This window comes from Acanthochromis polyacanthus, chromosome 11 (genome assembly GCF_021347895.1).
Source record: "Acanthochromis polyacanthus isolate Apoly-LR-REF ecotype Palm Island chromosome 11, KAUST_Apoly_ChrSc, whole genome shotgun sequence".
Lineage (NCBI taxonomy): Eukaryota > Metazoa > Chordata > Actinopteri > Pomacentridae > Acanthochromis > Acanthochromis polyacanthus.
Window position 1 is genome coordinate 32,294,746 of NC_067123.1, and position 13,487 is coordinate 32,308,232.

At 39.1% G+C, this 13,487-nt stretch overlaps 2 protein-coding genes across 3 annotated transcripts; one reads left to right on the forward strand and one right to left on the reverse strand.

The window, feature by feature from the left end:
* Positions 1-191: 191 nt before the first annotated feature.
* On the reverse strand, positions 192-7,777 carry rab5aa (RAB5A, member RAS oncogene family, a). Of its 2 annotated transcripts, none has more exons than XM_022209661.2 (6): positions 7,588-7,777; positions 4,153-4,371; positions 3,716-3,867; positions 3,422-3,544; positions 3,067-3,160; positions 192-2,836 (listed from the first exon to the last, which is right to left on the reverse strand). In XM_022209661.2, exons 2-6 carry the CDS (start codon positions 4,316-4,318, stop codon positions 2,721-2,723), a joined length of 651 nt encoding a protein of 216 aa, XP_022065353.1. In that variant the 5' UTR covers positions 4,319-4,371; positions 7,588-7,777; the 3' UTR covers positions 192-2,720. The 2 variants fall into 2 exon arrangements, with proteins under 2 accessions (XP_022065353.1, XP_022065352.1); XM_022209660.2 differs by having other exon boundaries at positions 4,153-4,374; positions 7,588-7,774.
* Positions 7,778-9,100: 1,323 nt separating this feature from the next.
* otud6b (OTU deubiquitinase 6B) lies at positions 9,101-13,485 on the forward strand. The gene is given in 9 exon segments (XM_022209659.2): positions 9,101-9,395; positions 10,052-10,066; positions 10,069-10,199; positions 10,762-10,860; positions 11,092-11,292; positions 11,461-11,581; positions 11,737-11,798; positions 12,150-12,256; positions 12,711-13,485. Coding segments are annotated over 9 exon segments (891 nt in total). The 5' UTR covers positions 9,101-9,325; the 3' UTR covers positions 12,796-13,485.
* Positions 13,486-13,487: the final 2 nt, after the last annotated feature.

Sequence of the window (13,487 nt, forward strand, 5' to 3'; positions counted from 1 at the left end):
AAACAAAGATTTTTTTTATTTATTTAATCAATCAGCCTTTATCAGGTTGGTGTGAAGCAGTAAACGAGTCAAAACCTCGACTTGACAAAAGTATAAAGATATAGATAAAAAAAATACAAAGAGTAATTATTTTCTGTGCAGTCCTTGACAAAATGCCAGTAAGTCCATGCACACACACACACACACACAGATTACAATAATAAATGATCAAATTTATTTCAGTATTTATTTGGTCATTACATAACAGTACTGTAAAATGCTTGCATTTAAATGTTTTCGGCTGCAATTAAGTGTTCACAGCAAAAGAAAAAAAAAGAACCCATACAATTTACATCCCTATTATGTGTTAATTCATTTATTCACGAATCCCCCTCACGCCAGCTGATAGTTGTTATACTGTTCTTACAATATTGTCACAATGTTACTGAGATGTTATGGAGCGGCAGACAGATGGACACTCAAACTGTTTTGTATTGTGTCTGACTCCTCTGGTGCTTTTACAACCAGTGGAGGAGTACTAGGACAAGGCATCGCAGCCTTATACCATCCAGAAAGGAAAACAAAAAGATTCGGAAAAATGCAAGAAAGAGATAATGTTAAAAAATATCAACCAAAATGTCTGGATTTTTTTTTTCTTTTGAGAAAAAGGTACAAGACAGACGACTAAATAAATGCAATTTCATTTTTTTTGTTAATAACACTACATACATTTATAAAGACCACCACTGATTATAATTTAATCATTTGTGTGGAAAAAAAAAGAAACAGCAACAAAACTCCAAACCCAGATTGTAGCTGTTTTTTTCCTGCTAACTGTACAGTTTTTTTTGTGATTATCTGGACAACTCCCTAGCAAGCATTAGTCCTGTCACTGGTAAATCGAAAAAAGGTAGACTACACTGCAACACCCTATTTACAGTATATTATTTATATATTTATATTTGTATTTATATATATATATTTATATCACACTGGCTGAAATTATGACAAGATATATTCATGAGCATCATTAGTGCAAGGCATGAGTAAGACAGACCTGTAAAAAGAGTTACTGACTAGAAGTTTTCTAAGTGTGTGTGTGTGTGTGTGTGTGTGTAACAATGTGCATTGGGGGAGTTGCAGGGACAGGAAAAAAAAGCACAAATGTGTGCTCAACAGGTGAGGATGAGGTGTAACAGACTGTGTGTGTGTGTGTGCTGACGTACAATGATGTTTAGGTCTGACAGGGGTCGCAAGGAAAGAAGTCAATGGCGTGTGTGTCATTGTGCAAAAGTGTGTTTAAACATACACACACATAAATGTGCATGTGAGTAAGTCTGTCAATGAAATCCATCACCAGCCAGCCAGCCCAGGCCCGGTTTGTACATACCGACACATAACTGTGTCTAAAGCACTTCCTAATCAAGAGGAGATGTCAAATAACTATGATTCCAATATAATTACGACTCAACCTTACATATTGCAACTCCCCACTCACTACCATCACCTTTGCTTTTTACCCATTGCAAACCCAGCAGCGGTCCAACGACAGTGACAAAATGGAAAAGGTAATCGCTTAAACTAAATCATCCAAAGGCAGAAACCCAACAGACCCCAGTATGACCGTAAATGAATGGCCTACACAATTTTCGTCAAAGGACACTACGCATCAGGAAATGGGCATGTGGTGACACCTAAGTGTACCTCAGAATTCTCTGTGCCTTGTTGTAGAGAAAACTGGGTGGAGTTGGGGGTTTTGCTGTGCTGCATCGGTTCTTGCAGACAGTCAACTCACAGAGTAAATACTGTGAAACATTGCACAATGCCACTAAGGACAGCTACAAGCAGGCATGGCCCCACAGTGGAGCCTACAGGTGGTGTAAGAGAATGTACACTAGTGCTACTTTGGGTGTAATAGGGGAAAGGACATGGATAGCAGAGGGAAGGCAAAGGGACTCAGAGAGAGAGAGACTTTAAAGGACTTCAGTCCCCCGTTGTTTTTAAGATAAAAGGGTCCCGGTGACAAGAGAAAGCTGTAGAGCTCTCCTCTCTTCCTCTCTCTCCACCCTCCGCCTTTCCTCTTTCTCAGATTCACAATAATACACTCCTCTTCTCTGCTAGACATTTTCCTGTGCTACTGGAGACAAAAAGGTAACACAGTTTTTGTTTCTCTTTTTTAGACCATGTAAATATACAGGTATGTGCATCCATAATCTTGACAAAATCATAGTAAACAATAATTAACAAAGTTATCAAAAAATGAACAAAAACAGAAGACTGGTATTAGAAATGCAGTAGTAAAGTCTTAAGCTATCCCAGAAATGGGAAGTGATCACTTCCTCTAAATGGAACCTCATATCTACACGTTGGGGAGGGAAGATAATGGAAGGCAGGGTGCTCTAATGTCTATAACATCTGCGATCACTTATCTATCAATAGTAATTGATAGATGTAACAAGCTGGATGGCAGAAAGTAAGACAGAGTGGTTAGGAGGCTTCACCAGGTAGCAGCAGAACCGTAACGGAGGAAAAGAGGCAGAGCCACGAAGAAAGATGAGTGTAATGGCATTGACTTCGCTACTACAAAAAGAGGGGTTTGGGGCTCTGGAGGGGGCAGAGGGCATCTTTTCTTGTTTCAGAGAATGGGTGACACATTGCATTAGTAACTGCAGTGGCATTTGGGGCATTGGCCGCATTAGTTACTGCTATACAGGTTGGTCGGGGAGATGGTGTTCTTCATGTTAGTTACTGCAGCATGGAGCCTTGGCTGGCTGGGCAGCTTCTGTCAGGTCCACTCCTCGGTTCCTGCCGCTGTTGGGTCCTGCAGCCTGAGGCTCACTTTTTGGCAATCTCTTTGCTGAAGGGAAAAAACAAAACAAAGTTAACAATAAAATAAACTGTTTATTTTCAGGGAGTAGAAGCTACAAATGTAAAAAAACTGCTCTAGCCCAAGATTAACCATAACCTTCCAGTTAATCAGATTAAATACTTTCTACAAATACCAATAGGATTTTTCAGTTTAACGCTGGTTAATACTTTACACATGCACAGGCTAAATTTATGAATTAAGTTTTAAGAGTTACCCACCAATAGCCATAAATATCTCATTCACATTCATAGATGTCTTGGCCGATGTCTCCATGAAAAGTAAGCTGTTGTCATCTGCGTAGGACTGGGCGTCCTGTTAACACACGTAAACATCATGAATTTCAACACATAATCACACAAGAAAGCATTCAGGCCAAGGACACAAACAGTTGAAAGATTATATTAAGAATCAGAGTCATGCTGTAGAGACTAATTATTCATTTGTGATGTCTATTCTAGATGAACCACATTAAACAGAACCACAGATATCTGTTAGATATCAGAGACGAGTGTTCCCAAGATATGCAAATGAAAAAAAAAACTGACTGGCGAGGTGCCGTGTGTTTGGTCTGACCTGGAAGTCGACAGCTCTCTTGCTGGCCAGGTCAGCTTTGTTGCCTGAAAGAGCGATGACTATGTTGGGACTAGCTTGTCTTTGCAGCTCCTTCACCCAGTTCTTTGCCCGTGCAAAGGACTCCTGCAAAAAGAACAAATTGTGCCACTTGTCAGCACCCTCATGTCGTTTCATGCTTGAACGTGTCATGCAAGGACTCTGAGTACAATGTGTGTCACTATCATCAGTACAAGTTAAAGTCAGACTGTTGGGAAAAACAGTATGAATGACTTGGGCAGTGACTCATTAACATGCCTCGTTTGTGATGTCGTAGACCACGATGGCGGCCTGTGCTCCTCTGTAATACATTGGTGCCAAACTGTGGTAACGCTCCTGACCCGCAGTGTCCCAGATTTCAAACTTCACTGTTGTGTCATCTAGACACACTGTCTGGGTGAGAAAGGCCGCTGTAGGGACAGGATGAGGCGAGAGGGTGTGTCAGCTTCGCACAATATCAACACCACAATCATACTCTTTACGATCCAATGCAAACAAAACAGGTCATAAACATTGGAAAATAAGATAAAAAAATTGCAGAAATACCTAAAACTCAAATAATTAATTCAAATGAAAATGAAATTTGGTTAATTCAAACACAAACATACTCCCACAAACATAAAACAAAACCTATTTGATCTACAAAACACTGGCAGCTTATCAGAAGAAGCCCAGTGTGATGAGAAGACGCTCACCTCCTATTGTGCTTTCCTGGAATTCATGGAACTGGCCCTTGACGAAGCGGAGCACTAAGCTAGACTTCCCAACAGCGGATTCCCCCAACAGCACCAGCTTAAACTGACAGATCTTGTTCCCTGCATTGGGTCCATTGGGTCTTGTAGCTCCTCCTCGATTGGCCATGACCTAGTCAGATCCCCTGGTATCCTGTGTGCCAAACCTCACTATCAGGACTTCTGCTGCAAGACGCAAGAGAAAACATGTTATCTGATAACTGAGTAATAAACCCATGTTAAACTGTAAATACCTTCACAGCTTTCGAGAATTAGAACAGAACATATCTTAGAATCAGTTAACACTACAGCTAACCCAGACACTGGCAAAGACAAATGGCAACAGCAGCCATTTTGTTTTTAAGCTGCGAAGAGTTACTCAAAATAAGACACTTTTTGTCTTTGTTTTGATATGATGAGGGACTCTACAGGTCTCAAAATGGAACAAAAGATTTGGTTTCCGATATGAAACACTTCTGTGAGACATAGAGTATTACTTCGCAAAATGAAGCGGAAAAAATGAAACATACTGATACTAATCATTTTGTGTGGGCACTACGGGTGGTTTTTAGTACCTAACATTTAAAGGGAAGTAGGGATATAGGACTCGATCTGCAAAGTGCATTAAATACATCACTGGAAAAAGAAGCAATTCTGATCTACCCAAGTGCAGATTACCTGAATTTAACTAAACTAAATACGACCTTTTTATGAGTTTGTCTTAATAAACACAAACTATTGTACATGTTTAGAATTCCAATTAAAATATGGAATGAAAAATGCAAATATTAGCCCTTCTAATGCAGCTGAACAACATTAGTGTAGAATAGTTAGTGTGCACATTTAATTTTATATGTAAAAAAAGTAGGTTTTCATCAGCTATTTAGAAAAAAATCATGCATCAAATTCACAGAACTTCCATCTCCAAACAAAAATCATTATTATTTTTAAATCATCCAAATTGGTGAAAAATTAGGCAAATAGATCAAATGGAGGTTATTCAATATGGTGGCACTGCTCTCTGTGAGCAGTTTATTTTGACTTGTTGAGACCCACCTGTCTTGACCCACAGTGCCACTCAAAAGAACCCGCTCAAAAAGAATGGTGCATCTCTTTCCCTTACTTTCACACATTCAAATCAATCTGCAGCCCAGTAGTCTCACTTCGGTATGTTGTGCATTTTACAAGTTTTGCAGAGGCCAATTCAGACAAACAAGTTTCTACAGAAATTCCACACTGCGCTGCAACGTCTGGAACATTATTTTAGTTACTTTTTACTCATGCAAAAGGGCAAAATTCTTGTCTTTGAATTTTAATTATTACGTGAATTAGTTTTCTTAGCTGATAACCCGCGATGGGGGAATTTACCACAGTTATGGTAGCCATGTCTTGTCAACTTTCTCTTTATGGATGACATTAAAGAAGCAAAGAGGGCCCTACAACCACATACAGTAACAGAAAGCAAAGAAAGCCTTGTAATGGTGAACCACAACAGTAATTCATGACAACGGTGACAGCGAGTGGGAGAACGGCCCACCCACATGGCTCAAGCCTTTTTAGCTACGAGAACTGCTGTATGGATGCATACCATGCATTGCTCAGTAACTTATTTAGGAATGACTTGCTCACTAATTTGTACTTTTTAGAAAAAGAGGCCGCTGTTGTCAGGACATAATCACAGTCTATGTCTGGCTTTATAGAGAGAATTTGTCCTGAGCGTGACTCGGGGAATGTGTTCTCCGACCACAAACATGACTTTCACCGTGCACCCCCTACCAAACTCACCATTAGAATCACATACGCTGTGTAATGCAATAAACTACAATGGCTACCTTTGTTAACCACATTAGCCACAATTTAATGATATTGTTGTCAGAGGTGTTGATCTATGACAGCTATGGTCTTTATGGTAAACTCTGATGCCACAACTTATGAAAACACTGTAATGCACTATATTATTTTGTGAGCTGTACATAATATCATTTAACCATTTATACCATGTTCTACATCCATTTCTTTTTGCAAGTCCATTGTATATAACTGTTAGAATCTACAGGTGTTTATTATGTTATGTTTAACAACTACATAACTGAGTGGATATGGCTATAATTACATTTCACACAGTGTGTAATCACTTGTGGTGCCAATCTGTCAAGTTCTGGCTTCTCGACTGCTGAGGTTACCTTGATTTTCAATGCATAAGAGCATAGATATAAAAAGTCTTGATCGCAAATTTAGATTACAACTGGGACATACCTTTAGTTCTACAAATTAGTTTACTAAATGAGGTATATTTATGCCGCATGCTTTAAAAAAAAAACTGTGTGTAGCTGGTTCACATCTGCAAATATTTTGTAACAACAAAGGCTCTTCTTACTTGGTGACTACATAATAAGGGATTTAGGTTATAAACGGAATTGATATATCCAGCAAAATTGTGTTCATAACATAAAAAGTACATTTGGGAAAGGGAATAGCAAAATCATTCTATATTAAAGGTTTTGGTAAACAAATCTCCTAAAATGCCCCATAAGGTCATCATCGAGGTAGTTAGGCCACGCATTTCAGCTTCATATTCCCCAAGAAATTTTGAGAAAAAATCCTGAAAAAGCAAGGAATAAGCATACACAGGGAACTGCAACGAAAACAGGAGCTGTTTTACTCTGACTCATGACACAGACTGTCAACAAACACTGCGCACTGCATGACTGAAATGGTCACACAATACTTCGATTTAACTGTCGTCAGTTGACTATAAACACACTTAAGGGCGTTATCAGATGCTATCTATCTATTGTGATATTAAAGGGAGGACGCCATTTCCAAATTGTTTTTGTTCTCCAGCTAGTTAGCTTACATGCTGCCAGCTAGTGTTAGCTTAGTAACAGGGCAGAAACATTAGCCTCACAAAGAAAAGGACAAAAAACGACAAGACAGTTAACGACATAAAACGAAATGTTGCCTTTTCTACGTGGTGTTATTAAAGTCAACTACTGGTTGTTGGCGCTGGTTTGCTAATATTACAGAAAAGGGAGTAGCCAAACCCTCAATTAACAAACATTAGCGTGCTAGCATTGTTAGCATTCCACCCACTGACCCGATTCCACCCATTTAGCTGCCAGCGACGCAAAGTCACTGAAAGCCTGACAAGCTACATGCTACACCGACACATTTACTAGCCGATTTCAAATGGCACCCCATCACCACACAAGAGCAAGAGCTGGACTCATAGGATGTGACAAAGGCCCGTGTTTTTACATTCCCTAAGCAATCAAACATCACCGACATTAGCGGGAGTCAGCTAGCGACAGCGCTAAGCTAGCGAAGTCACCGATGACAGCGTTAGTCAGAGAGCCAGCTGGAAACCGCAACTTGTCGGATCACATCAAGTAACGATACCTGAGAGCCGACGATGTTCGGAACTTTGAATACCGCCGCTGTAGTATTTACACTCGGAAACCGGGACGCTGTAGCGAGGTGGTGTGGGGGAACCAAGAGAATATTTTCAACAATCCCGTCACGTCTCCTCCTTTCTTTTTTTCTCTCGCAACTTCCCCTCAGAACCAAAACACAAACAAGCTCTTCCGCTCCGCGTGCCACGTCACACGGCACGTCTCCGTCCGACAGCAGCTGAGAAGTCTGCGTTTGGGAAAACTGTTTTTATCCACCATGCATCTTAAATACAGGACAAAATAATTTAGTTTAAAAACCCGTTGCAAATTTACATGTTTGCATATTTGTTTACCGTCTTTATATAGGCTACTGAACAAAAATGTAACGCAGCATGCAAATTCAATCAAATCAATCAAATGCCTTTGTTGTCATTGGACATAGGTACAACGTACAACGAATTTTTGAGTGCATCTCCTTCTTCGGATAAAACGATACGAACAGATAAGATACTATATATATATATATATATATATATATATATATATATATATATATATATATATATAAATACACTGAATAAGATATGTGCTATATATGTATGAAAATAAATAGATAAATAAACAAATATTGCACAAACCCACCCAAAGCTGCATAGCCCATGCTAAATGTACAGGTTCAGGAGTTATTGCACTGGGATTTATTGCACTAGTTCAGCTGCTTTATGGCACAGGGGTAAATTTTCTTCTTTTCTGCTATACAGACAATGTTTTTAAAAAAAATCTAATTTCTGTTTTTCTAGTTGAAAAAAGCTGGCATTTAGAAAACTGAGCAAAATAAGATTTGGAACTCTTCCGCTGGTGATACATTGCCAGCCACTGATGTAATCCAGGTGTGGCTTTAAAGGACAATGATCACAGAGTGAATTTTCTAAGTTCTTCACCTTATAATGTCAAGTCCCTTAAGATGACTTTTCTTTTGAATTGGTGTTACATCAATAAAACTGAGCTCATCCTGAACTGAGTCACCACTATACATGTCCACTTCAAGACTAAAGTTTTCTTTTTCCTTTATAGAAAGTATTATCTGAATGTTGTTTAGAAGCCTGTAGAAGCAAAGCTATCCAGCATTTCACAAGAATGCTCATACCTTTCCGAAGTTTTCAGTGTTTCCTGGGACTCCTTGGAATGTTCATTATCTAGGTTATGATTAAAAAAGTGAGGTAATGTTTGTGCAATTATAAGATAAGAAGAACAAGGTAACACATTTTGTGTCAGCTGTTCACATTCTCTCAAATACAAAAAGAAATGAGATTAAATAAGCAAATCAGGTCATTTGTATATTGAGCCACGTGTGTTTTCTTAGTGGCCTATTTATCACATGAGTTGAAGAGATCTTTAGGCAAATGGTAAGGGTGAAAGTACATTTTTATCGACAGCTGGGTGCTGTGACCATAGATATAGCTGTGACAGGCTGGATGTGTAATACACCAACATCCCAGGTAGTGGCGGTATAGCTATATTTTAATCAGGCGAAGAAGAAGAAAGCTCCACCCCGCTGTCTTGGCTCTTCCGGATAAGGCCATATCAGCACGTTTTATTTATTGTGGACTGTATATTTTTATCTTGTGTATCCAGTGATGTGTTTTATTTTATAGCAACGACGCTTTAACTCGGTTGTACAATTTTCACATTAATGAAGCTCGTAAAGTGTCGTCTTTGACCAAACGGAGCAGCAGCTTCCAGTCATGGAGGAGCTGGAGACACCAGAGGAGCTGCTGGTGAAGCAGCACCGCAAGGAGAAGAAGGACCTGCAGGGTAGCTAACTGTAGCTGGTTCTGTTAGCTGTTTGTATTGAAAGTTCATCTTTTGCTGTCAGTTCGTTTACATATTTCACGTCTTGTTTTAATTCCTAGAGCTTAGCCCCGTTCTAGCCACTGTTAGTAGCTGCTGTCATTTTACTGGAGACAGTTCTGAGGGAAACCAGATTATTGTCCACTTATGTCAGTTGGCTTTCCACCAGTAGCTGTCAGTAAGTGTAGTTTTGAGCTAAAATTAGCACAGAATCAAGTGAAGATTATTACTAGATTAAACTTTCAAATGTTTTATGACTGTAGCCATCCTCCGAAAACTTAACTCAAAATATGTCCATCACCTGCTGAGTGCTAAATGTCATATGTGATCAAACAGACTGGGGGCTTGCCAGAAGGTAAATTAGATTTGAGATTAGCCGTACACCTTTTATGCAGTGTAATGTAGGGTGTATTATTGTACTCATATAGACACAGCATGTTAAAAAAGTGTTTATTTTAGTCTCTTGTTATCCGTAATGAAGTTTAAGATGTGTTAACACCACCAGTGAGCGTGTTCTTCATATTGGCCATTATGCCAATTCATTTATTTTTCTGTCCAATATCTACTACCGACTGAGAGTTGTGTTCTGGACTGTTTGTCAATCTGCGTTTCATTTTCAGCTAAAATCCAGAGCATGAAAATGCCGTCCCCAAAAACGACAAGAAGCGGAGGAAACAGCTGACGGAGGAGATCGCCAAGCTAGAGGCCGACCTCAGTCAGAAGCACGAGGAAGAAATCAGGCAGCTCAAATCTACAACTGACACAAAGGTAAGAGCTTATATTGCAAAGACTGGCAAATCATTTACAGTTTGATTCTTAAAAAATATTCCTGTGCTTTTACAGAATTTCATTGTGGGTCATTGAGTGTAGATTGATGGGAAAAGTTGTCCTAGTTTTATTAATTTAAAACTAACACTCTGCAATAAAGTGCAGAGAGAGCGAAGGGATACGAGTACTTTCTAGAACAACTGTACTTTAGAGGTTTATCTTTAGATATAGCTTCCATCTGACTTTTAAATAAATATGAAACGTCTTTAAATCCACTTCTTTATTTTGCAACAGTGTCACGTATTGTTATTTTAAAGCACATACTAGAAGATGCAGTGTGTCATTGCACAGCAGTACCATAGTAGTGCAGGACAAAGTTTTGCTGACATATGTCTAAAAATCATTCTGCTTCTAACTAAACTGACTTGTAATTGCATTTTGACACTGAGCACAGCACATTTTATGTTTGTGTTTCATTATTTCTGCTTAGAGTATTTAAACTCCAGTCTATGAATTAGATCAACTCGAGCAACGCAACCTAATTTTTATTTGCTGTTACAAGGTGGAGGAGGTGGTAAATGGAGTGGAGCACATACAAGTGGAAGGCGAAGAACCAGAAGACGCCAAACAGCCACGAGTAACCAAGGCTCAGAAAAGAAGGGTAAGATAGAGTTTTAAAATGAAATGTCATTTAAAATTCTTATTTACCTGAATTCTTGTTCATAAAAGTCAACATTTTGATTAGTATGTAAATGCGCTACCTTAGATAGCAACATGACCTTTATATGTTTTAAATTTATGATTGGTAATCTGTTTAGGCTTGATTTAAAATTAATTTCAGTCATATTTTAAGGCACTTTTTCGATGCATTTTTTGACACATTTCTTTTTAGGACAAGAAGGCGGCCCAGGAGAAGGAGAGAGAGAGCAGAATAGCAGAGGCCGAGGTGCAGAACCTGCAAGGTGTCAGGCACCAGGAGGGTTTGAAACTGGCTCAGAAACTCGCCCAGCAAAAGCTTCAGATTAAGGAGATCTCTTCTGACGGCCACTGCATGTACCGAGCCATTGAAGATCAGCTGGCACAGCGATCACAGGTACATATTATTAAAGCATTATTATTTCTGTAGCTACATGATCAGAAATGTGATGAGCAGAAGTAAAGTTTGACGTTTCTGCAGTTGTCCATCAAGTATATACATATTTTATTATGAAATGTTATACATAAGGATTATAGGTTCTATTTTGTATCCATTTGTTTTTAGCCTGGGTTAACCATGAGTGTGAAGGAGCTCCGGTCTCGCACTGCTGAGCACATGAGAAGCCATGCTGATGACTTCCTGCCTTTCCTCACCAACCCCAACACTGGGGACATGTACACAACAGGTACAGCTGCCTATGTTTCGGTTTACAGAAGCAATCTGGTCATTGGTATAAATGTAATAAAATGTAAAAAGGGAACTCAGTTGTGTAAGCAAAAGTAGCCTGTGTGTATACTTAGTTCACAATATGTATATTCAAGTGTTTGTATTTGCTTTCAGATGAGTTTGAGAAATACTGCAGTGATGTGGAGCACACGGCAGCCTGGGGAGGACAACTGGAAGTGAGTCTCTTTTAAATTATTGTCATGCTTACAGACAGGTGACAAATTAAAGGAAAAAATCACATGAAGTGTCTTAGTAAGCTATACGGTCACCACACACCACCAATGGCACTGATTCCCCAGATCTCTGGAGCTCTACTGGAGGGATGAAGATCATAGTTCCAAAACATATTCCCTCATTTGGTGTTTGGAACATATTTTGTATTAATCTGCAGTGACTCTTCCCTCGCACCACAACCTTACTCACTATGGCAGTGAAGGATTCAGATTTTTCCTTTAATTTGTCACCTATCTCCACATTGTGATTCATTTCATTTTAGTTTTCACTCACACAATTTTGTGATTTCACAGCTGCGAGCTTTGACCCAAGTTCTGCGTTTGCCAATAGAAGTGATCCAGGCAGACTCCCCTGCTATAAAAATTGGAGAGGAATATGACAGCGAACCCGTCACTCTCGTGTAAGAACATTTGCATGTATTTTCACATTTTGTTTTGGGTTTGAGTAGCATCAGCCTGCTTGCTAAAACATAATTAAAGTGTTTGAAAACAATGAATGTAGTCGTACCTATTTTACATTCAGATTTGAGTATGAGTTGATTTGTGGTATTTTTTTTTTTTGACGGCTGACAGTTTTAATGTAATTTGTAAATATGCAAAATCACAACTGAAAACCTTTGTTAGAGCATATTGTTGCTGTCACCAGGAAAGTGTAATTGATATTTCCAGACGTGCTGTGCCAACTTGACTTTTTGGCTTCATCATGTAGCAGTGTGTTGTTAAACTGATAACATCTTGGCCATCACTCAGCACACGAAAGCAGCTGCAGACGGGAAAGCCTTTATCTGTACATAAACTATGCTAAGTATTTCTCCAACTTGATGAGTCAGAATATATTCTTGTCATTGTTTGCAGCTACATGCGTCATGCCTACGGTCTGGGAGAGCACTACAACACCGTGGAGCGACTGAAGGACCCGGCTAATGCAGAGGAGAGCTGAAAGGCAGCTCAGTCTTAGCGTGACGGAAACTAATGTGTGACACTGAGGACCCTTAAATAGCAACATATTTGGAGGGTGACGCTGTTACGTGAAGTTTAACAGAGAATATTGCTGCTTTCAGAATGGCTTTAGTGGTGCTTTTCTGTTTCCAGTGAGAGGGAATCCTAATAGAATACCCCTCTTCTGAAAGCAGTGTCATTAATGCTAATGAAAAATAGCATAGAAAGGTAATTGATGTGTTAATGATTTTACATTGGACACTCTCGGCCTATTCTAATGACCCCTAAGTTCTCTAGTAGCCTGTTTTAGGATACAGGTGTAATACATACTTTTTAAAGAAATCCAAGTGGGTGAGAGAGGACCTGTAACCCGTTGGTGCTGCATGCCACCCAACCAAACAGTCACCGAGTGCTTGCTGATTTTTTTTTTTTTTTTGCAGTGTTCTTGGAATTATTTGAACTTGTAAATGATATCAGTGTTACATAAATGCATACAATTCAGCTTTATTTTAAATATTTCTAATGGAACAAATAAAATAGACTTTTGAGTTAAAATGATTACCAGAAGAATCAAAATACTTTAATTCTTCATAGACATGACATAGCAGCATCTCTACCACAAACTGTCTTGCTCATGTTTAATTCAAAGTGACTGTCATGTCAGGAAAATAGTAAAAACACGTATCATGTTTG